General features: G+C 31.9%; 1 protein-coding gene across 1 annotated transcript in view; it reads right to left on the bottom strand.

Moving 5' to 3' along the window:
• Positions 1–2459: 2459 nt before the first annotated feature.
• Positions 2460–26321, bottom strand: part of LOC129216514 (potassium voltage-gated channel subfamily H member 8-like) — a 105328-nt gene continuing 81466 nt past the window's right edge. The window contains exons 14-15 of the mRNA XM_054850729.1: positions 17926–18520; positions 2460–2616 (exon numbers count right to left, since the gene is read on the bottom strand). Coding sequence (XP_054706704.1) covers positions 2460–2616; positions 17926–18520 — 752 coding nt within the window. The remainder of the gene's footprint in view (positions 2617–17925; positions 18521–26321) is intronic.

Below are 26321 nucleotides of genomic sequence, written 5' to 3'. Positions count from 1 at the left end.
GAAAAATTCTTAAGCTAACATAAAGCTATAAAAATATACTATTAAACATCCGTTTTTATGTTTTAAATACATTTCTCTTATGATGAAATGACTGATGACTCACTACGTGCAGGCTGGTCTTTTCAAATTTTTCCCGGAGAAAGGGGGGGGGGTGTCAAATGGTGCAAATTCAATAGAAGTTTCAACGGAAAACAGCAAAACTCACTCCCACCCAAATGTAAATTTATTTAGTTCTCAAAGCCTTGGTGAGGGGGGGAACAAACCACCCCCTGGACCCCTAAATAACGGGCCTAATCTGGTAGCGGTGGCAGCAAGTCGAGTCCAGCTCACTTCCCTATCCAATCAACCAACCAATTTGAGTGTGATTCATTATGCTGAAGTTCTTTAAATTTTGACTTCGTATGAAATGTTCTTGATCTGATTGCTATTTGCTATGAAAACCTTCTGGGTTTTTATGCTTGCAACAGTTTCTTGCAGCCTCTGTCACAAGTTTTGCATCTCTCTCTACCGTTTGAGTGTGGTATCAAACATTCGAGCTATGGCAAGGCTTTGACTTTCATTGAAGTTCAAAGTCTTCTGTTGCCATATTTGATAACAATGGTAGTGGTATCGGCTTTTAATAGAGCCGATCAATAAATTTAGAATAATCTGCGGCTTGAAAATTAATTAGTGAAAGCTTGAAGAATCCTTGCGGCTCATTTCAGGCTTTCAGTATTCTCCTGTAGCCTAATTCTCGAATGTGCCGTTTGTGTAGTCCAATATCATCGTAATATCATATTCTCTCGATAAGAAGAAAGAGTTTCTATGAATGAGAGAACGAGTTTTTATGAATGACGGTGAACTTTAGTATATGCTTCGGACCGTCTTTCACGGTGTAATGTATCTTAATATCAAACCAAACTGGAGCATAAGTCTTAACTATAATTTTCCTGTATCTGCATTACGCTTGTTGGGCTAATTTGGAAAACATTGAAGTTTTAACCTTCCAGTTAGCACTGTTAACCGTTGGGACTGACTGAGGAGACTGGGATTCCATTCAGAGGGAGATCTTTAATCAAAAATTCGATACTATTGAGTCAAACTTTTCTTAACTTAGACAAAAAAATCACAGGTTTGGTTGGTTGGGTACGGTGTTTGTGTGTAAGGGGGAAGGAGGTGGGAGAGAGAAGTCGACTTGCTGCTAAATTCACTTGGTGAGTCCTGAGTCATTTTAACATAATGAAGAAATAAGTAAAATCTTAATAAAACGGAGGTTTAAATATTTATTGAAAGGCCGAAGCCCTGCCATAGCTTGAATATTTGTTACCACACTCGGTAGAGAGGTGAGTAAAACTTGTGACAGAGGATGAAGAAAAATGTCGCTAGCGTGAAAACCGAGAAGATTTTCATAGTAAATATTAATCAGATCAAGAACATCTTGATACGAATTCAGAATTTAAGGAAATTCAGCATAATGAATGACATCCAAATTGGTTGGTTGGTTGATTGAGTAGGGTAATGAGTGGGACTCGACTTGCTGCCTCCGCCACGTGATTGAGCCCGCCATTTAGGGGGTCAGGGAGTGGTTCGTTGTCCCCCACCCGACCCTACCAAGGCTTTGAAAAAATAAATAAATTTACATTTGGGTGGGCGTGAATTTTTCTGTTTTCCGTTGAAACTTCCATTGAATTTGTACCCTTCAACACCCCCTCCCCTTGAAAAAATTTGAAATAACGGGATTGAACGTGGTGAGTCCTCAGTCATTTCATCCTATGAAAAATGTATTTAAAACTTAAAAACAGATGTTTAATAGTATATTTTTATAGCTTTATGTCAGTTTAGGAATTTTAAAATATTATGACTTTTTCTTTAAAAATGGTATTTAAGGCTTTCTGGGCGAATTCAAATGATCAATAAAGTTCCCCCAAGTTTTTTTTCTACATTTCGACAATTACCAAGTGTATTTTTATACTATTTGAAATGAAGTAAATTATTTAAAAATATATATATACGTCTTTAAAAATTGGCAATTTTTTTTTCAACTTGAGGGCTCTTGAGCAATTTCAAATTTTTGAAATAATTTTTTTAAAATTATTTTACCCGTTATAAGTAGTCCAATGCGCAAGTTTTCCGCACTATTAGAAATTGATTAAGAAAAAAAAATGTTTTTCGACCCACTTTAGTGCATACCGTGTTGAATTAAAATGGTAATAGTAGGAAGGAAGAATTTAAAACAAATCAAAAACAGAAAACGGTGTTTTTTTATAATTTTATTCACTTTTCAGAATCTCAGATTATATGGTCGAAGGAGATATTTTTAATACAAATTAATTTTTTTTCAAAAAATTGAGTAAAAAGTGAAGAGATTTTTGCAGATATGTTTTACTTAATGATCTAGAATTGATGATCTTTTTGGTTTAGCGTTGTTTTGGTGGGAAGTTTTAGCTTCGGAGATTTAATAAATGTGTAATTACTTCACTTCACACTCCAGGGTCCCCCGTATGATCCAGCACCTCCATAGGTATTAATTCATTTGGAGGACCTCCTGACCACGAATTTAACGTGCTCCAGTAACCACTAACGAACGCAGAGGATCTTCGACCGGTTGGCATCAAACCCGGAACCAGTATCTCATTACTAATTTACAGAATGCTCCACTGTCTATTATTGCTTTATTTCGTTTGTAGTTAAGCATCTCAGAAAAAAACACTTAGCCGAAACTCAATTCTTGAATCCCTTCAAACCTGGTGTCCGGAAAATCGATAAACTTTAAACAGCTGCTAATCATTTAATAAAAGATTAACTTGCTTGATTTTTTTCTAGTCGACTCTTTTTATTTTGCCCATTATTATCTGTACAAGAATTTTTTTTTTTTTTTTTTGATTGACAACACTAGCAAACAGAGATTGGGGGATTGGGACTCTCACTTTTACAACCAGGGATTCTCGTCGCAAAGGCGAAGATTTTTCTGATTTTTAAAAAAAATCTCAAATATTTTTATTCATCGTTTCAAGTGCTTATACAGTAAACTCCCGATTGTCCGCAAGCGGATTATCGACGAGTCAATCGACTGTCAGGAACATGGATTTTTGCAGCACAATTTTTTTTTTTTTTTTTGAGCAATTACGATTGCTTATTGCTTTTATTTGACTGTTTTGATGTCCTGTGATTTTATTTTCCCGCCAGCACCCTCCGCAGCATCACCATCGACCGGCTCCTCACGATGCTGCTCCTATAGCGAAAACCGTCTCCAGGTTGCATCCATATCCCTACACACACGCGCATACATACACAACTACGCACACACACATACACACAAACACATACACCTATACACGTACACACATACACACACATACACCTATACACATACACACGCATACACCTATACACATACACACATACACACACAAACACATACATACACACACATACACCTATACACATACACACATACACACAACGACCCACACATTCATGCATGCACACAGACACAAACACATATGCCTACACACATACCCTGCCCCCACGCACACAAACACTCATACACACAACTACCAACACTTATGCCTGCATACAGACACAAACACACATGCCTACACACACATACACATACCCCCACACACGCTTACATACACACACACACACTCGTGATTGCGAAAAACATAATTTGAATTCAAAATGACAAAATTCAAATTAATTTTTTTTTTTTTTGCCGAACAATTCTAAATTTAAACTCGGATGTCTGTTTTTATTTATTTATTTATTTATTTTTTGAAATGTATTTATTTACTGTGTTTTCTTCATCGTACATGCTTATTTTTTATTGATGTTAAATTCTGTTTCGCAAAAATACAAAAATATTTTTACTGTGCACGTATTGGGATTAAATCATTGCTTTAAAAAAAAAAAAAACCACACCGTGTATAATGAGTCTTACGGAAAATTAGTCGTAAGACTGGATACCTGCTGCATTACGAAAGGTTAACCTATCGAACATTTGGGAAATCAAACTTGTACGGGTATAGTCTCTTTCTCTAGTAAAGTCAGGGTTGTTGCTGTATTGGTAATAAGTTTAGGGTCTGGTGGGAGAAAGGGGTCAAGGGGGTTAAGTGGTCATGCGTCAAATAAATGGCTATAGCTTGGAAATAAATGTTCGAGTGAATGTAAAATTTTATTTTAGACTAGGGAAGTTAGAAACTACATTTTAAATACAAAATTTTAAAACTGGAAAAATTTTATTTGGCAAAAACAATATTTGTGTGAATATGAAAATTTTAAAAATCTAAATACCTTTTTTAACTTTCTTGGGAAATTTTGTTTGTTAGAATTATGAACAGATTGACTGCGCAGGAAGCTTCCTACATGTCTCAAGAACTCTTACTCATTAGCAGTTAGCTGAATCGATTTTGGATAACTTTTTAGAACAATTTAAACAAGATGGTGTAAAGTGGTCATATTATCAGGCTTAACGAATATTGTTCTTTTAAAACTTAATCCTTAAGTATAAGGCAGATATAAATTAAATATTAATTTAACTTAATATGTATTGCTTTTACGGTAAACAGGGTTAAATATACGTACGTATATGTGTATGCATACGCATATACTCCTGTAGGCACGTATCATGTATTCACATAAATGCACCAATAAACATGTATATGTGTATCTGCAAGTATTTTTTATCGATACAGATATATATTCGACTATGCACGTATATACTCGCTTTTACTCATCTATATATAAATGGACTTTGGTAAATTTGTTCCCTAAGATCTCAGAAACTACCCGGTAGATTTGGCTGAAACTTTCACCGTTTGTTCTTTTTGGTACTGAGGAGGTTTGTAGATCAGTTCGAAAAAAATCCGATTGATAGTTCCTTTTTTATTCTAATTCGTTCAAATTTTCGCATAAATGCCCAAATATGACGGTGAAAAAATGCCTGCACATATTAAAATTGTTTCCATCGAAAGCGCTTATTTTTCTGCTGAAGATGGCATCTGTTAGAAAGTTCTAAGTTGTATGAAAAACGAGTTATGAGCTTTTTTGTTCTATACTCGAAGGCTTTCCTCAACTCAATTCATTATTAGTGCATCATCTCAACTCCCAGTTGATAGTTAGAATTGTTGTACTGTTCAATATTTTTGAGTTTCGTATGATTGTTCGAGTCTTTTCTCAAGTCAAATCTTATGGTAACGTTTTTTCACAAGATTGGCTGATAATAAATAGATTTGGCTGACTATTTTCCATTTAAATGGAACTTTAATGAAATTATGAAATTATTGTTATGTTTTTATTATTTGTGCTGATCAGACAATCACTCATTATCCAATCTACCAGTAGAAATCTCGCGAAACTCTTTGCAAAGATTTCAGTAGTTTATGCGAATACGTTTGGCAATTTTTTCAACTGTCGCTGTTTTTGAAGCCAATATTTCCCCGCTTTCACCATGTAAACGAAATATCGCCATTAAAAGAATCTTTAAAACGTTTTTCAAGATGTAAAATAATCCACCATAAACTAAATTAGGCAAAGCCATTAAAGAGCACAAAAACTTCCATAAATTTTTCTTTTTGCACATTTTCAAACAATCGCCAAATTTTACGACTCATTTTGGATGAAAATGTTTAGTTCCATGTTATGGCGACTATTAGTATTTCAGGATTTGGCGACAATATCTTTTTGACGAAAATTATTAACAGATCGTTTTACAATTTTTGTAAGCCGGCCGAAGACATGGATTTTACCTGTATTAATGAAGATTTTCACTATTAATTTTAATCTTATGGAGGTTTTTAGATGAGCCGTTATCGTTGTTTCAGAATGGTTGATGCTGATTTTGAGAGACTGACGTCAATATTCTAAAAATGACGTTTCGAGAATTTATTAAAAAGGGAATTTTTTTGGAGCTATTCTGCAAATTTTGTAGGGGTTAAAAAAGGGTGTCTCCCCAGTTAAGTCAACATTTCGTCCCCCTCCCCCCATTTTCAGATTTAATCATACATTTGATAGATTAAAATATTAAAAGGGGGAGGAAGTTTGAAGTGTCGGAAAACTGGGGATAAACAAAAACAGAATGTTTAAGTTATTTTGAATTTTTTTCTTATTACGAAGGGAGGGGGGGGGGACTACTTTCCTTATTCAGATAGATATTTTTAGAGCGACTGTTGACGATAATTTACAACTGAAATCCTCATTCTAGCTCAAATCTGAACGTTTTTTCCACTTCATAAGTATCCAGACTTTAAACATTTTATGTGTTTAAAAAGTACAATAGCTTAGTCTTATTTGAAAATACTTCATATCCGCATTGTTTTTCATAATATGCTGCAATATTGAAAATTATTTTAATGCCGTCCGGAATGGTATAAATTTAGCGCTGAATGGGGCACTCAAATCGATTTCAGCCTTGCCAAAAATGTAATTATTGTCTCGCACGTTTCTGTTGTTAATATTTTCAAAATTTATGGAACTCGCTTCTTCGTAAGAGGTATGTCGTTAGTAAATTTTCTGATGGTTATACGTAATAACGTTACGTTATAATACGTTATAACGTTTTAATGCCATCACACTCACCATTGGAGATAAAATATGTATAAGGCAGGACAACGTCTGCCGGGTTCTGCTAGTATATATATATATATATATATATATATATATATATATATATATATATATATATATATATATATATATATATATATATATATATGAAAACTGATATACTCAGGTAGACACGTATATTCGAGTACGAACTCGAGTAGACACTTACATACAAGCATATTATATACATGTGTACAGGGTGAGTTTAAACTCTTGGGAAAATTATTAAAAGGTGGGAAGGATAAGGGAGGGGGAGATAAGAAGCAAGAATCACATAAGAAACAAATGGCCACAAACACAATGCTGACGTAATCAATGCACGCAAAGCCAGAAGCTAATGGATGCAAAACAGGTCATAAATTTATTACACAAAAACAATTTAACACAGCATTTTAGATTTTAGGAAACTTTTAAAGCGATTGATAAAATTTGCGGCCTGCAGCTGTAATACATGAATCGCAATCACAGAGCACTCTCTGTTGCAATAACGAGACTTTTGAAATACTTCCATCAATCGCTGCGCCTTTGTTGCGATGTACGTATTAGATCTACTATAGGTTGTAACTTTTAACAGCTGCTCTAAATATTTTTTAAAAACTGAAATTTTGGGTAAAATCATTTTTGTGTAACAAATTTTTGACCTGTTCTGCTTTCATTAGTTTCTGGTTTTGTGTGCATGTAGCGGGTCAATGACCATAAGTTCCTTATGATTCTTTGCTTCGTTTCCTCCCCTCTCACACCCCTTAGTTTTTTTCTCTTAAGAGCTTGGATTCACTCTGTAAGCATACATGTATATTAACGGATATACTCGTGGGTACATACATGTACTGGTGTATACACGTAAATGTACGTATATACGTCTATACAAGTACATAATCACGTTTACAAGTAAATATACCTATATACTGTATGCTCGTGCTTCCATATATATATATATATATATATATATATATATATATATATATATATATATATATATATATATATATATATATATATATATATATATAGTGAGATGACGCGGTACCCCTCGTCATCTCTTGCAGCATTGCAGCACCCCTGGGTGAAGCGGCACCTATTTTTAGAATCCCTGGTGCGGTGAATGTTTCAATGTGAATAAAAAAAGCACTCGCTAAAGGAGAAGAATAATTTTATGAAAGATCACATTTCTATACATACATATTTACATAATACATTTTTAAGAATAATATTTAACTTGAAGAGGCAAATCAGTTTTATGACAGGAAAAAAAACTTAGAAACATACATTTAAAATAAAGTTGTTTCAATTCTGATGCGTAATTGGATAATTTTATTTAATTATATGAATGTTTTGTTAAAATGACCTGATTATTTTGGGTTTTAAACAGGATCATTAAAATTACTGCTGAGTGCTATTCAAATGCTTAAGTTAATTTTTGTTGCTGCATGAGGTGATTTGATTAATTACAATGTTCCACATTCACTAATCTTCTTAAAGAACACCGATATTCATGTCGCTCATTTATAAAGAGTGAATTCTTTTTAATTCCATTTCCTTGTAACAATATTAAATATTGTTTTAAAGTCTGCTGAATAGTCACTTCTGCAAACATTAACGGTTAATATATAAAGCCATTTTTCCGTTTTTTTCCTCTAAAATTGTTAACCTCACGGATTGCAAGCTGTGGTTGAGTTTTAAAAAATAATTCTCTGCAAAATTATTCAATTGAAGTATTTTAAAAAATGCTTCAGAAGATTTTGCGTTTTGAAGCTACTAGTCAATTAATTTCTGCGTTAATGGCAAAATATGTTGAAAGTATTTTTATACATGTATTTGACTGTAGTTTAATATTGATAATACAGTAATCATATGCAGTTCTATATTTTTATACTTCTTGGACATTTTTAAGACGTTAAAAAAAAAGAGAAAAGACTATTTTTGTTTATCAAACTAACTGCACTGTACTTTTTTCATCATTTTATTTGTATTTGAAGTTTGAGAGCTTTTAAATTACATTCGGGGGATGGACATTTTTTGTTTCTTATCTTTAAATAAATTTTTGTACAAGCTGATGTAAATATGGTTTTTAATAAGTATTTTACTTTAGTTTAAATTTCAAAATCAGCATGCAATGCTATAGCAAGAAAACATTGATCATCAATGATATGTCTTATAATGTTCTGAGTAAAAAACAGCACAGCATCAATTTATATTTATAATATTACATCAAACATACAAAAAAGTGAGTAAAAGTCAACACGTTAAAAGTATAATAATAACTTCTAAACTAAAACAAAAATAAGATTTTTTGATGCTTTTACTACATATGTATTTTTTTAAACCTTTATGATGCATAAAAAGATATTTTATACGCCGTAGTTTGCAATTATTGAGTAACATAAAACCGAATTCTCATAAGAAAAAAATGCAAAGAAAATGTTGATATGTTAGAAAACTATTAAAATGTATTTGTACGCAAGCAAAGTTATGGACTTAACTGAGGTGTGACCGGCGGTTTATTTGAGAATCGAGTTATGGGAGGGACTAGACGTGCGATATTTTTACTCCTGCATCCCGATTCTTACCTATTTTTCATGAGTTTAATTCGGATCAAATTGACCATTCACTTATTAAGCAATTTCATTCTCAAACGCATGAAGTTTTGCTACCTAGCCAAAAATTCTGAATCGTTTTATTCTGTTAAATTTATTAACAATTGTCACTTTTTGCTTTGTGCAGTTTTAACAAGTTTTGTTCCATAACATAATCTTAGGTAGCATTCTGTATCTGAATAAGTGAGAGTAAATTTAAGTTGGGAAAAGTTGGACTAAGTAAAATAATTAATAAAATGCATTTTTATAAAATGAACAAATTTAAAATTAATTTTTTATTAAGCGTATTTTCTTCGAAAAAAAAATTTAAAAAAATATCCAGTGAATTAATGACTATATGAATATGAGATATTTAATGAATGAATAAAGCAGAAATAAACAAATTATTAAACTAATGTATAATAAATTAATGAATGATAAATAAGTAAGTGAAGTAGTAAATAAATGTTTCAAGTTTACTCAATAAATAAATAAATCAGTGGATATTAAAACGAACTAATAAATGAATGAGTAAATAAATGAAATAAATTATTACACTTTTCCCATTATGCACAGGATAAATTGGAAAACACAATTAAACTAAAAACATGCCTAAAATTAAATAGATACTGCATTGAATATCAGTTGGTGTCGATTAATGTTTGAAATATTTATAGCAGAACTTTTCTTCTTTTATAAACCAGAAATTATTCTTGATTTGCTACACAATATTACAATATCCCTATCAAATTTTGAAAATTTCTTGCATTGTCATACTCATTGATTCTGACATTTTTTTTACTGAATAAAAAATATCGTTAATAACATCATAAAATATTGCCAGACTGACGGTGCCGCAGGCAGAGTAAAATCTTTTGCCATCTCACTTTGCTTCATATTCTCCATCGTTAATTTCAGTTTCATCAGAGTAACATCAAAAAAAAAAAAAAATAAATAAAAAAAATCAAAAACAAAAACAAATAAAATACTTCAAAAGTTTCGAAAATACATAATGTTTATATGGGCTTGCACTTTATACAGTTCAATACATGCAGTAGCACTTCAACAGGATCAACACATTAATACCTTTTCTCACCTCACTGATGATTTCTTGCGCAAGTAAGCACCTTACGACATGCAATAGCATATACTCTGGTTCATTGTGGCCATAAAAAACCACACGAACATTTAAAATCTTTTCTGCTGAGAAATAAATCATAAAATAAATGTCCTTTTATTAATTTCCCTACTTTACAGTTAATAAAAGAACACTTCTGATGTTTGTTCCAGCAAATCTTCCATTTTGTATGTACTTTTCTCCGGGGTCGATTAAGATGTTCGAGGGCCCAAGACCAAATTCTTTTGCGGGGACCCCTTGTTGTCAAAATTTACAATTTAAGTCATTGGTGAAAAAACTTTAGCCACTTGGAGGCCCCTAAACAGCGGGGGCTCTAGACCCAGGCCTAGTTGGCGTATTCAATAATCATGCCTTGCTTTTTTCAACCTGTTACATTCTTTCGATGCTTAATCTTTGGCTTAGTATACCAACGTGAGCAGTAGGGTGGTTCAAAAAAACTTTTTTTTCAGCTAGAGTCCAGGACACCCCCTACATTTTTCAGACTTACTAACAGTATTATGCTGAAAAAGTTTTAGCTTCTTACTCACGTTTTAAGAGGGTGCTTAATGACCCCTTAATTTAACATTAGCTGTAGCGTAAAAAATGCCACAAATTTAGAAACATTTAATTTCCCCAGCTGTTTTTTTGTTTTTTGTAAATTATTTTATTGCAATGTGTATGCATATTGCTAGTGTATATTATAATGTGTAGAGTTGTGTTTTTTCAGTTCATAGGGTTTTTTAAATCCCCCTCCCCATACTTATGAAAGTTTGGAGGAGGGAGTTGAGCACCCTCTTTCAGTTGATATAGGAAGCTAAAATTCTTCCAGTTTATCCACAAGTCTAAAAATATTGAGGGGTGTCCTGTTATCTAGGAGAAACTTTTTTTTTTACATGCATTTTTGAAACACCCTGGTGAGCAGTGGCTGTCTTATAATAGGTTCTGAATAGGTCGAGGGTGAAGCAATACGATAATATGAGGAAATCACGACTTGAATGGAACTTAAAAGAGCATAGCCTAACTGACGTACGTGATAGAGATCTTTCCTTAAATTTAATTTAATTTAATGCAGTCCTTTTCCGTTATTATTTAAAATGTTTTATTATGAGCAATATATTTGTATAGTATAAATGATAAAATTATCATAAATAAAAAGAGAAATTCGAAGATGACTATAGGAAAGTGTTTGGGAGAAACGGAGAACCCCTTTTTATATCAGAAGAAATAAGCTTTCGAATGAAAAAACATGCTGCATTTGTCGGATATTTTTTCATCAAAAAGTTTATCCATGTGCAGGTGTCTTACTACGTTTAGAAATAATTGTAAAAGAGTTTTTCTTTCTAGATACATCGATATGTTATTTGAAAAAAAAAAGTAATTAATATATCCTCACTGACAGACTAAAAAGGTAAATTTTTACCGTTCAAATTAAAAAATAAGAATTATCCCCCTATTTCTTATTTTTTGATTAAAAATGTCATGCAGCATTTTATGAAGTGCTAAAAGGTTCGTTCAAAGCTTTTTAGAACACTGTGTTACTTAGAAAATTGATTGTTTTCCCGTAAAACTACATGTTCTGCAAAGGAAAAATATATACAGGCGTTCCTAGCATAACACGGTTGATTCGTTCCGTGTAGTATCGAAACCGTGCTATACAAGACTTTTTAAAAATAACTTTTTAACTCTTAGTTTTTACACTCATTAATCAGGTACATAGCAAAAATCATGTCAATATGTATCGTGTTGTACCGAAACCATGTTATACGAGACTTAGAAATAATGTAAATCAAGGGATGAGTACCGTGTTGTATCGAAACCAAGTTTCATAAAAACAAAGCAAAAACTTATTAGAATTATTATCAAACATGAAATTTAGTTTGTATGTATTAAACAAAAATGAAATTCCATCTTTTTAAAAAGTAGCATTTGTGTTGTATCAAAACCATGAAGTATCAAATTCAAGTTTCGTACCGTGTAATATCGAAACCGTGTTATAACAATCACGAATTTGGTACCGTGTAATATCGAAACTGCGTTGTACATGCACCGTGTTATACGAGGGACGCCTGTTTATATACAATTAACAGTTGTTTATGCGGAACAATATTTTTTCTTGTGTAGATTAACTTTTTTGGAATATTTGCGTCTTTTCAAAAGAACCTGTAGCAGTGACTTTTATTAAAGGCTGAACATCATACTCGTGTGCTTGTACCAAGGCTGGAAGTTATATCAAAATATCATTTGATGTTTTTCATTTTTCAAGATGTTTTTAGGTGTTTTAATAACATTGTTCAACACAAGTTTTACAAAGAATGCCAAATTTTAAAGAGACCAGAAATTGTTTCCATGTTACCGCAGTACAGCAGGTAGCTTCTTTTGTATAATTATTCTACTTAATCATCTGAGAACAAGTGATAAAACATAGGTAAAGCCATTGTGGTTATGGAGAAACGCGGGTGAATGCCGTTCTCCGAAACATTTGGTTTATTGTTTGCAAATTTTATTTTAATTGGTTTTAAACTACCACTTGTTTTTAAAAAAGTTGCTTTTTGAATGAAGGCTGTTGTGAGTGATCTTAACAGACCTATTTTGGCCTAATAAAAGTTCGTTAATGATGATAACTTTCTTTTAAAAAGATTTGATCCCCCAAATATTTTTCCCCGACTAAAGCAATGTATAAAAGCACACAACTACTTTAGTAAACATAGAACTAATCATACTAAAAAATTAATTGAGCATCAGAGATATGTGACATTAGAGCTTAGAGTTGGAAAAATATGTGTTGCATTTTTTTGCCACACATATTTTAAAACTTTCAATGAAATTAATCTTGCAACAATGATATATGATTTGAATTTAATTAATTGCTTCATTATATATAACCATATTAGGAGCAAAAAATAAAAAGGTAGAACTTTTTCAGAACAAATATTTCAGTTGATTTGACGACAGGGAAAAAAAAATTGCTTTACGCACAAAAGAGTCTGACAATTATAACAAATATACATCTTGGGTGAGAAATATGTAAAAAAAAGTTTTTCCCGTGTTTTATTTATAGAAACAGATAAGAAAAGAATGTTCTATAGCACAGAACGGCAATTGCATAGAGAAACTGAAAATAGCTTCAATAAAAATGTAATAGCGTAATTCTTAATTATGCTACCGATATTTATTGCAATTCATTAATGAAATGGATTGCAAATATGATTGCATAATAAAATTTACTCTTTGTGACTTAAATTTGCTTCCATATTTTTGCAAATTTGAAATGTTTGCACTAAAAGATTGAGCTTTTTGCAAGAGGTCTAGGTTTCTTGGCTCATAAAAAAATTCAATTTAGAGCATTCGATAGTATTTGCATAAATTACAAAATTTAACCGGGAGTAAGAATAAGGAGCTGTCTTAAAATTATAATAGAAACACTATCTGTAACAGTTATTTTAAAGTCATTAATTATTAATTGACATTCTTATTTGATAATATATTATGAGAAACCAAATGCGATTAATTTTCAACACACGTTTTGTTAAAAAAAAAAAACTTTTGACCGAAATAGATATGTTGGATGTTTACCAAATAACTGAATGAGAGGAACATTGCATAATGATACTTTTCCCTCAAACCGCCTATCTTTGAGCTTCAGGATTACCACATGTTTTCACATAGTGAGAAGTGCTGTTCCCCATGCCTGGAACTGAGCCTGAATTTGCAGGGTGAAAAACAGTGGTACTCATCACTTGACCAGATTTGCTTGATAATACTACTAGATACCACTGCAGAATAAATAACTTAGGTTAACATTTAATAAAACTTCAAAACATGCAAGAACAGCGCAGACTCACTAAATTTGTAAATTAAGAGGTTATACTCGCCTTTGAATAAGGTAACAAAAATGAAACTAGTTTTGTTTATTTTAGGCAACCTTCTAAACCAGTAACTCAAAAGGAGGATCTAAAAGCCATAAATTCATTGAGCCCATCAAACAGGCTCACATATCGTTGATATGAGTGAACACCAATGTCAACGTATTCATCAGAGTAAAGGGTTAAGTTCATTTTTGAATCTTAAACGAGTCCAAACATCTTGCAAACATTTAGCACACTTTCTCTGATTGAATGCAGTTTGGAGATAATATATTTTGCATTTAAAGGCAAAACGGAATGAATTCTTTCTTTTTCAGTAGTGAATTGTAGCATTTTTATTCATAGCGACTTTTTTACATAGGGGCTACTTTTTTCATTCAAAATACTATGTAATGTATATTTTTTTCATGTGTTGAAATTAATTATTCTAAATGCATTATAAAAAAACTAATATAATTTTTTCAAATTAGTCCTCTAAGTTTGCTTCTTAAAGAGAAAATATGTCACCAGTTACTTAATCCTTTTACACTGAAAGATTAGTAAACTATTTCTTGTGGTGAAGATCGGATGACGACTTATAGAGGATTTTTTAATCACTACATTTTTTTAACTTAATTGCCTTATGGCTGGTAGAGATCGCTTATTTTGCCTTTTATCTTGAATATATATGAACCTAAATACAGTGTATCTTAATGATACAAATAACATTTTTTTGTGAATATATTATTTTAAATAAGCAAATAAACTGCGTCAGACAACCCCGAATGATGTGAAAACTAAATGTAAGTAGTTAACGCATTTCTTTGAGCAACATTTTAAGCAAGCACCAAAAAAATATTGCAATTTATGGAAGTGAAAGAAATAAAAATATACATTTTAGTTGAAGCTACTCAGGAAAATGTTCAGTGGTATGTACAATTCTGTCTTGGCCCCGTAAGCTTCATCTCATACCCGTGACAGTATCTATTTCAACTAGTATCACTTGTGTGTAGTTCAAATATTAGGAAAAATAATTTATTCACAGCGGAGCTTAGGTAGCTGAAAACTAACGCTTTAGATTAGGTACATTAGTTTAAGTGAGACATCAGAATGCTATGCAGTTTTCAAAGAGCAAGAGTTACGCTGATTCTTACATGCAAGAATTTAAATAAGTTATATAAGGATGAATGGCCAAACTGGTGTAGTCATTCATCAAAATATAACAGCACAAGTATTATTAAAAGTACAATACATAAAAATGGATAAATGGTTCGTTTGGGAAAGCACGCTTTGGGTTAAATGGAGTGAAATAATAATTTTAAATGTCGTTCACCTCTCTTTAACATAACATTAAATCATCTGCATCAGATGCAAAATTTAGACACGTGTTTTGTTTTTTTAAAAATATATTTAAATCAATTTTAAGTTTTGAGAATATTTTATTGTTTTACAAAAATGGATGGCCAATAATTAATGATAAACAGTAGAACCTTGCTTACCCGAAATTCTTTAAACCGAAACCTTGTTGAACTGAAGTCAGTTTCCTTGAATTTTCGGTTTACACTACTTTTTGCCGACATTTAACATTTCTTCCCCCCTTAAATAGATCAAAAGGTAAGTTTAAAACTGAAAAACAGGGGGAAGAAAATTTCGTGTCGGTGAAAACTAGGAGATACCGATTGTTTTTTTTATTTTACTTAGTAAATGTCTGGAACGATCAATAATTCTGGATTTTAAAATGCTATTAAGTTCAAAAATCGTTAAATATAAAAAAGTATATGATTTCGTATGTAATGTACCTTTGTGTGAAGTTAAAGTACAAAATACAAAGTTAACTCATTAATATCACAATACAGATTGAACTACTGAATACTACATAATATCTTATTAAATTTGCATTACTTTTTATGACTTCTGTGACTTAAAAAATTAATAATTTTTCATAGTAATAGTAACATAATTTAAAGTATCTCATTAAGCAGTTATTTTACAGATGTTCAGATACTAAAATTCAGAGTTGAAGTTCCCACGGTGTCCAGACAGCCATTTTTATGTTGTAGGTCTCAATTAATATTTAAAATGTTAATAACAAGGACTTAATCATTTTGCAATGACAAAAACAATTTTTGACTTGGAGCAAAATATTACAATCCACTATAATATTAAAATCTGTTCGCGTCCGTCTGTCTGTCTGAAGATCGATCTTCTCGAGAACCACTGCGAATCGGGAGTCAAATGAGATACCGATCAATTCGAAATATTCCAAAGAAAACAATAGGACCAATCTCATAATTGTACGACTTTTATTAGCGGAGATATTAATTAAAACGTTAATTAACATAACGTTATTCAGGAATTTTTATTTCTTTCCTGTTGCCATTTTGCATATGGGTGAGCAAATAAAATTCTAAAAATTGTTTTAAAAAAGATTTTTTTGGCTGCTGTCCAAATCTTAAAACAACGTTTCCATCTAGAATTTCATTTTAAATTAGTTTAAAATTGGTTGCTCTATTCGGACATTTATCGTCTGTCCTTTCTTATTTTTTCACATTCAACGTTCTTAACTCTTTTCAGCGTATGAAAAATGTTTCTTTAGTAATGTTTATTGATTGTAATGTAAGTTTATCATTCACAGGCCTCGTATTTTGGTACGTATAGGATGTGTGACTAATTATGTTTATTTTGTTGGACTTTTTACCGTCACATGGGTGAGTTTTCGAATTATAATAAATCTCTTTTTCCTTCCTGTTTCGATTTTTGCAATACAGTTTGTATCGTTAAAAGAACACGTTAAATTAAGATTGTTTGGATTTCTTTAAGTGAAACAGAGTTGAACAAAAAAGACTTTTTAATGATTTTAACTAAAGCTTAATTTTAATCTGATGACCTGATATTAAATTAATGCTTATTGGTATTTAATAAGTCTTGGTGCTTTAGTTTCATTTAAGCGACAAAAAAGTGTGTGTCATTTTATGTAAAAAGCTGATTGTAATTGTACATAAATATTTCAGATATATTCTATCAGATTTAATTCAGTTTAAAGTGAGAACATATTATAGTTGAGAATGCATATATTTTCATCTTTTGTGCTAATTTAAAATTCTCATAACTTGTATTATTGATAAATATGATTAACCTTAAAGAGGTTTTTGCCAAAAATATGCTCTACTGGTATTTTGCAAACCTTGCATTACGCGTAATTATTTACTCCTTAGCGCTTTAGAAACTGATGTCAGAATAATACAAAAACATCAATTGAACAGCTCTTTCATTTTTTAAGTAGCCCGTGCAACGCCGGGCACGCAGGATAGTATGAGTATTAAGTTTTGAAAATGGTTTGTATCATACGCTTTGATCTTCAGAGGTAACTTTTTCCTGAGTGGAATGGAATACATGGGTTATTATATAGTTAAATTATTACCAGACAGGTGGTGCTAAAAGCTAAGTGAATATTTCGCCATTTTCACTTTGCCCCACATTCCCCTACTTTCTTTCACTCAAAACTATCGATTTACCGGAAGGGTTTTCGGTCTGAATCACTTCGGGCATTCGAGGTTCTTCTGTGTTCCGAATTGTATTAAAATACTAGCAAGTGAGACATTCTGAGCTTAAAATGACAAGTAGGTCCAGAAAGAAAAATCAAGCGAGCTATAGCTCCGTCGACAGCTTACGTCGGATGGACGTAGAACCGTCGATGTCGACTATGTGTTCCGGAACGTCACTTCGCGCATTGCTATCGCGGGCACCGTTCATGGAACTTCTGAACCGAGTTGAAGGCACTGGTGTTTCGGAATCGGCCGAGCTCCAGAACCTCGCGGTTCTCACAAAGTGCGCTCCGGAGCTGCTGTTGCCACTTCTCAACGTCGGCCCCTCGTCCACCGACCCAAAGTCAGCGTCCACAGCATCGCGTTGCGTAGTCATCGAGGGATGTCCTATGAGAAATCGGACTCTGTCTTCGTTCGACGAGCAGGAGGAGTAGCCCGAGTTTGGGGGAGGTGAACCCGGATCCGCCTGAGTTCCGATCCTCCGACTGAGGATGATCTCGTCCAGCAGGAACCAGTCCGTTTGGGTCTCGGAGTTGACGGTGGACGGGGTCTGCTCTTCATCCTCTTCGGTGTCTCCGGGGCTGGGGACTCGTAGAGGTTGCGAGGAGGATCTACGTGGCAGGAACGGATTGGTTGGCAACTGCCGGCTGGGCAGGAACTCGCAAGACTGAGTCGTCTGAGGAGCGAATGCGCCTCCTCCGCGTTCACACACTTGTTGCAACAGAGCTAAGGTGGTCCGCACTTCTTGGCTCAGAGTAGCGACATCCTGCGTGAGAGAAGTCATTTGAGAATCCAGACGCTCGACTGAGTTCTTTGTCATTTCGATTTCATCTCGGATGTCGAACATTTCCCATGACCTTCCTGAAAAATAAAATAAACTTTACATTGCAAAACAAACCCAAGTATTACTGCTATTATCAAGAACATAAGTAGTTTGTACTCAGTAGCCATTCAAGGGCTACATCAATATCAAAGTTATATATTCAGTAGTGATCCTAAACATTTAAAAGTGTAAATCAATACCGATAAATATTTTTTGTGATAACCTGTGTAAGGAAACATAAACTAATCCAAATTGATTGTATTCGAATTTTTTTAAAAAATATTAAAATATCTTTGCCCCAAAGTCAATAACTAATTACACGAATTCTTAAAAATAGAACTTAATTGTTTAGAATGCAATCTTTACTTCAGAAAGTAAAATTTAAAATCATCTCTTTACGATGTTTCACAATTTATACTTTTATTCTCGTTTTACAGTAAAATATTTCAATTTTTACCATCTATATTGAATTTAAAATTTTAAACTTTACTTTTAATAGAGTAAATATTTGATCCTTACTTAAATTGATAAACACAACAGTAGTTTCGAAAGGTTTACGGCAAATGTTTCTTAATAATGAACTTACCTGGGGAATTAAATTCCTCCAAATGCCGTCTAGACTGCCACCATTGGGGCGGGCTGCTTTCTGTAACATTAGTTTTAACTGTGTTTATGAAAGGTATCCTTTTCAGAATAAATAAATTATTTAGGCAGAAGAATTGCATAAAGGAAAGCGGCGTGTTGCTTTGCATACATATCATTCCGAAATCCGTGCTTAAAGAGCCATGCAGCATATATGCAATTGAGTTTAATATGCATGAAAAAGTCCAAGAAAAATGAAGCATTCAAAGAAAATTATTTTTAAAGTAAATGGATGCTTCATAAAATAACATCGTGAATAACATGTTTTAAATTTTACTAACATTAGTTTATTTACAATTTATATGAAGTTTTAAAGCAGCAATAATTAAATTCGTTGAAATTATGGAAACTTTCGGAAGTAAATGAAGTGGATATGCATTTTCAATAGTCAAGTCGATGCAAGAGATATATTAAAATTACGCTGAGTTAAGCAAATTTATCTTCTCTCAGATCTTGAATCACAGGCAGTTAAATGGTTCATTGGAAGATTTTTTTTCCTTTGAAACGAAAGTTGAAATGCGGAAAGGTTTTCGAATTGTAAACCTCTGCATTTGTAATATAAATAAATTACTAATAATGAAATCACTTTTGCCAAAGTTTGTAGATGCGTAAAAAGCACAGAACAGTTTTTTTTTTTGTGCAAATGTGCAGATGTAATAATTCTTCGAAAACAAAATTATCTTTCCAACAGAAATCTCGCAGATTCTTACTGAATACAAATGCTACGATATTTGATTCTCGTGTTCAGCTGTTACAAATCAATTAATTTTTCGTGTTTTTTACTAGGTACTATGCGAGAAGTTCGTCATATTTATAAGGGTAGAAGTAATTTACTTTTCCTCCGAATGTTTTTTTTTTAAATATAAACATCATTAAATCTGAACAAGAACAATTATTACAAACAATATCAAATATTTTACCACTCATTTGAGATCCAATGCTTGAAATTTGATAAGTATGCTTTGTTTTTTGTTTATAGCAATGTTATTTTATATTCCTGTACATATCCGCAACTTATCCGATTTCATTTTAAAATAGTCAAATTTGTTCACAGATTTGTCCAAAATAAGGTTTTAAAGTGTGCTATGCATCTAGTATCATCGTATTTAATAAAATAGATGCCGCATTGAAGGCATTAATTTGAAAATCAATGTAGTAAAATCAACTTGTAAGAGTGAATTGTTTATCACTCCAATAGAGTCAGACATGTTCCTTTTCTTCTCTTTCTTGAAAAAAAAAAGATATCAGTGCAGAAACTAGACAGCACAATTTCTTCTGATGCCACTACAAATACGCCAGCACAGTTCTCTTATAATAGCGTTATTCAGAATTATTCCATCTTTACTAATAGTAAAGCTGAAAGTCTGGATGTCAGTTACGCGCATAGCGCTTAGACCGTCGAGTCGATTTACATGAAATTTAGCACAAAATTAGTTCGTAGCATACAGAGGAGCACCCGTAAGCGATTTTCAAAAATTCGATTTTGTTCTTTTTCTATTCCAATTTTTAGAACATTTCTACGAGCGAATTATCATAACATAGAGGGGTAAATTACCATAACATAGACGAGCAAAATACCATAACATGAGCGGGCAAATGAACACAGCATATTGCCGAGAAATACATCATCCACTATTTGTAAATATACAAGCGAGCCAATGACCTTTCAATTTTCTACTACGGACAAAGCCGTGCGAGTACCACTAGAACACAATAAATTTATCAACTTTGTGTATTTTTGTACTTAAATGCTTTGTTTTATATTTAAAGGACTTCTCTTAAGAAAACGTAACAACTAATGTTACAAACATGAACCATGGTTCATATTATCCGCATCCAGTGCCGATTGTATCCTCTTTACTTCCCATCAAAGACGTAGTTGACAAAACGTTTAAGCATTTTTCACTAGAAAAAGTTTCCATCAATCTCCATCAACCATGAACGAAAAATTATAGCGAGCAAATAATGACACAGTAAATACAACAAAAATTATTTTCGATTGCTACTATACAAGAAAAAGGAGTACTAAACTGTTGCTGTAGAAAGAGTTTTCTGAAGAATAATTTTTTGTTGGATGCACTAATAATGTATCTTCCAATATTGCATTGTTATTCAATGTTCCAAACGTCTACAACATTACTTCTATGCATCTTTACTGGTATATGATCAAGACAAGTGCAAAAACTTTATTTGAAGATTGAATGCCGATCTTAAGAGGCATATTTGCATTTTTTGTCATTGTGAAAATCTAAAAACGTTGCACGATGCTTTACATACACGATCCAAAACATACACACTTCTCTTCTGATGTGCAATGCATTCTTCAACAGGCGTTTTTTTTTTTCTTTGTACAGACTTTTTGCATCCACATTATTTACTTTAAAAAAACTGCTGTTTTGAAATTCATGCCTCAAAATAGGGATTTAAAGATACTAAAATAATATAGTGGTAGCGCTAAGGGAAAGTACTAAGTATCTTTTAAGTCATCAGTATATCATACCACACGATGATTTAAACACCTATTTTTACTAATTATAAACAGTGCAGCTTTCATGGAAACATCTTTAGCATTATTTCAATTTCAGTTTTTAATTTATTTTAATCAAGGAAAATTTACAAAAATGCATTTAACATACTATAATATAAAAAAAAAATAATTTACAGACACACACATATCAATTTATTTTACCCTGTCTATTCAAAACTCCCGATTTAGTAGATGGAAGTAAAGGTTATAACAACAGCCCGGCCGTTGAAATATGCTGTTAGCTAAAAATATTTTACACATTTTGTGAATTTAACACAAATATAGAATGTTGTGACTTTTTTAACGTTTTCAAATAATCTGCTGAAAATACTAAAATAAGTTTAAAACAAAATTAGGAATAGTCTCATGGAAGTTAGGACTAAGTTTAAAAGAGTTACTTCAAGCATTACAGGAGCGAAAAATATAAACACTAAATTACATCTAATTTAGACACTAAATTGGTGGTTAAGGCTCATGCTGTCTACGCCAAAAGGTCTAGCTCCGCAAATAATCCTTAAAAACATAAAAGAATCAATTCAATTTATTTTTAACGTATTTTCAAATAAAAATAAATAAGTAAAATATAAAAGGTAGAATTTTTTTTAAAAATCTATGATAAAAATGTTACTGCTTTAAGTTACTGTCGACTTGTATCTATTCAAATCCTTCATAAAAGCAGAATTTTAGAAATTCAAAGCTAAATTTTTGGTATGTGATTTCAAGCACATATTTTGATTTTAAGATGAATATTTTAATTTTGTGTCCACATTTTGACTGGAGCTGTGACCTTTTATTAGTGTGTTGCCAAAATTACCTACATTTGTAAAAGTTAATTTATATTTGCATTGCACATTAGTATTAAACGGAAATTTTACAAACTAGATTTGAATCGTCATGCATAGAAATAAAGTACTACATTAAAAGTTAAATAATTTCAAAATTTTCTAAACAGTTCTCTTCTCGGTTTTGTTTTTTTGCTTTATACACAACTTTTTATGCGCGAAATACTTATCTCTTTGATCTCCGAGACAACAAGAAAGGGGTGTATAAGTTTGACGTGTCTGTGTATGTGTACACATCTGTGTATCTGTATGTGACACCGTATCTTCTAAACGGATCATCTGATTTTGATAGGTTTTTTTTTTTGAAAGGAGACTTGATTGACAGTGTTCTTAGCTAGGTCTTTGTATAACTTTAATAACGAGAGATATTAGTTAGAAATCAGAAAAATTTGATAGTGAAAACTTGCGTGCACATTTGAAGTATTAGTAAGAAAAGAAAGAGCAAATTATTAAGCGTCGGCTAAAATTTGCTTAAAACTGGAGTCATATCATCTTGTTTACTAAATTTTATAATTATAAGTCTTTGTTCACGCGATCGGTAACGATGTCATTGTTGGCTGACATGAAAAGAAAGCTCGATTATTTAAAACTTTTATTTGTTTCAAGTTCCTATTTGTTAATAAATAAAATATTTGTAGTTCATTTTAGCATATAAGAAATACTTTTAAAAGGATTATCAATTTTCTTTCTTGATAGTGCTTTTTCGACTAGGAAATTTTACTAGCTGTGATTATTTTTCCCTTTCCGTGCAACGTTATCAAGAAAAAAAAAATAAGTGCATTCAAATTTTATATGTATTCCGACGACTCGCTAAGTTCATCTTAATATGAAGATGAGGTCGGAAGTCAATTTCGGGGGGGGGGGGGGGGGGGTAAGGTTTATTTCAGTATTATTTCTTCGTAAAATTTCATTTATAGCCAATAAGTGTTACTTTTAAATCAATTTTTCTTGGTAAATAACTTTTAAAACAGATGACCGGAAAAAGAGTACATCACTTGAAGTATCTAAGTAAAACTTATTTTCTCATATTTAAATTTCAAAGCATAACCTATGTTGCGTAAATTCCACCTTAGTATATGTTTTTTTACTTCAGTCAATTGGAAAACAATAATTAAGAATGGCAGAAGATTAATTTTATTGGAAAGGCTAACTGGATTTAAGCAATATTCAATAAGTTTTCGATTAAAAAATATTTTATCAATTGCTTCGATTATAGCTAGAAAGAGTCGTTATTTGATTTTTAAAAGTATGACTGTAACTTTTCTTATTTGCATATTCTGTTTTGGTTATTTCCGTCGAAATATTAACAATTTTTCAGCAAGAAGAAGCTACTGATTTCTTTTCCCTTTACGTAAAATATCTTTTATTTCATTATCATAACATTTTTGTGACATTCTTATTGTTTTAATAAATACATGTATGTGTGTTTACAGTTTTCACCCTCAACAATTTTTGACGAGCTTATATCAGTACTTAACTTATTTACGTGGGATTAACTTTATTCAGTCACGGTTTTTTTTAAAATAAGTCTTTGGAACTAAATCGAGAGCATGAAAATATTTGAATTTCCGATGCAAATTTTCAAATTTGAATAGAGAAGAAAACTATAAATAGAGAAACAACTAGATAATCTAACAATAATAAAATCTAATGGAATAGAAAGTAATTAAACATGCATAACACTAAAAAGCAGAGGAAAATGTACACTAATTCTTTAATGTATAAAAAACAACAACTAGATTTTAAAAATTAACATCAAAATTGTGTTTTGAAAGAAAAGACATCAATTGTTAATGCAGTAGTGCGTTTATAATGATGGCAGAAGTGCATTTAAATAAATGTGCTTACTTAATTTATATATTTTTAAATGGATATACTTACATACGTATTCTTGAAACATAATATATTAATTCAAGTTAACTTTTTTTTTTTTTTGGTATTTTAAGAAAGTTTTCATTGATTTAACTTTTTAGCGAATTCAGTGCATTCTCGTTTATTCGGACTAACTGGAATCAAGGCAATCCATATTTTCGACAGTCTACAATTAGTCTACAAATTTGATTCAGATTATCAGAAGATCCGGATAAAGAGTCACCGGAAAAACGAGGTTCTACTGTAAGTGAAAAATGTTCCTGAACGCGTTGAACTGCTAACAAACTTAGAAAATATTTGTCGGAGAAACTTCTATTGTTCGTTTCGCGTCACATTTCTGACTAGACTAAACAGCGTTGGTAATTGCTTGTAGGAAAGAAAAAAAAAAGCTGCTTTTTTGTTGCCATTTACAGAGAAAATGAAATAAATCGGATTGTTGAACACTTCAAATCTATTGAAAAATGTATGAATGTTTTTTCCTAACTTCTTTATTATCGATCAAATGAACAAGTCTGTATTTCTTAAAAGCACATTAGAGGAAACTGCTGTACCCACGGACGATTGTATCTACGGACGTTGGTCGGGAAATTCGAGGTATCGTCGAGAGGGATCCTAATTGGGACTCAACGTGTATGTCACAACCCTCTCCATTACCCCAGAAAATTTCAACGGGATCAAACGAACATTTAAGATTCTATCACATTTTATCGGTTTTAGTAGGATTTAAGTAAAAAATAACATGAGCAATTTTTTTTTCGTCCGACGTGTATTGTATTATTCATTTTTGTTGTACGTATCATGATTCCCTATATTTTGAAGGTTTTGTTTTTGATTTTTAATGTTGTAAAACTGTGGTCCTGTCGATGTGATTGCCTTGCAAAACCAAAATGGCATACATTTGTACCCAAGGGACACACAACCATGTGTACCCACGGACAGCAATTTTTAGTCTCCTTGGGTAACACCTGAGTCTTCTTACGATGTGAAGTACCTCAAAATAGTGCCTTGTCATCAACGTCCAAAATTTGCTTTTAAAAATGATGATGAATTTGAAGTACGACTTGAAAATATAGTGCTGAAGTAACCCCCACACCTATTGTAGGATCTACAGACCGTCAGTCCCACCTGTTTTTATTTGAAGTCGACTTTTCTAGATTTTTGTTGGTTTAATCTAAATTGTGTTTGTATGGGTTAATTTTGTTTAAAGGTTTCAATTTGCATATAAATTGGAGTTATTATGTAAGTACATAGAAAGCCATACTATCATAAATCTAATTATTTTTTTGTGTAAAAACATATTAATTATTCATACCATCATTAATTCTCCTAAGACTTGTAACTTTTTTTAAAGAGCTCACTGGCGTTAAAAATTAAGGAAAATTAAAAAAATTGAAAAAACCTTCGATAATTTTCTTAGTTTAATTTCTGTTGGATAAATTATTTAATGTTATTTTCAATCGATGTTTGAACTATTTCAATATAAAATGGCTTATGAAAATGCATTGAGTATAAATTAGTTCCTCAGACCTATTTATATGTTATTGTTTTATATGTCCATGGGTACAAAGGCACCTGTCCGCGGGGTGAACGAGTTGCTGTACATACGGAAAAAAAGATGGTTTTGAAGAATTTTTTTTTTAGTTTGAAAACGTTGTGATTTTTACCTGACGAAAATTCCCAAATTAGATGATAAGTTGTATTATCTGCCAGAAAAGTTTTCCGATCGATTATCCATTCCCAGAGACCAGCAAAAATTGAAAAGTAAATTTTGTCTGTGGGTACAGCAGCTTCCCCAAAGTGAAAAATCTAGTTCTGTTAAACGGAAATTTAATTCAAAATTGCTTATTCTTGTTAGAAGTTCAGAAAAAAATAGAGCTACCAAAGAAAAACTTTGATCTTTAAAGGAAAAATAATTTAATCACTTTTTTTTTGAATGCCAAAACACTTTTATGACAT

This window comes from Uloborus diversus, chromosome 2, assembly GCF_026930045.1.
Source record: "Uloborus diversus isolate 005 chromosome 2, Udiv.v.3.1, whole genome shotgun sequence".
Classification (NCBI taxonomy): domain Eukaryota; kingdom Metazoa; phylum Arthropoda; class Arachnida; order Araneae; family Uloboridae; genus Uloborus; species Uloborus diversus.
This window is presented reverse-complemented; position numbering and strand designations above follow the sequence as displayed.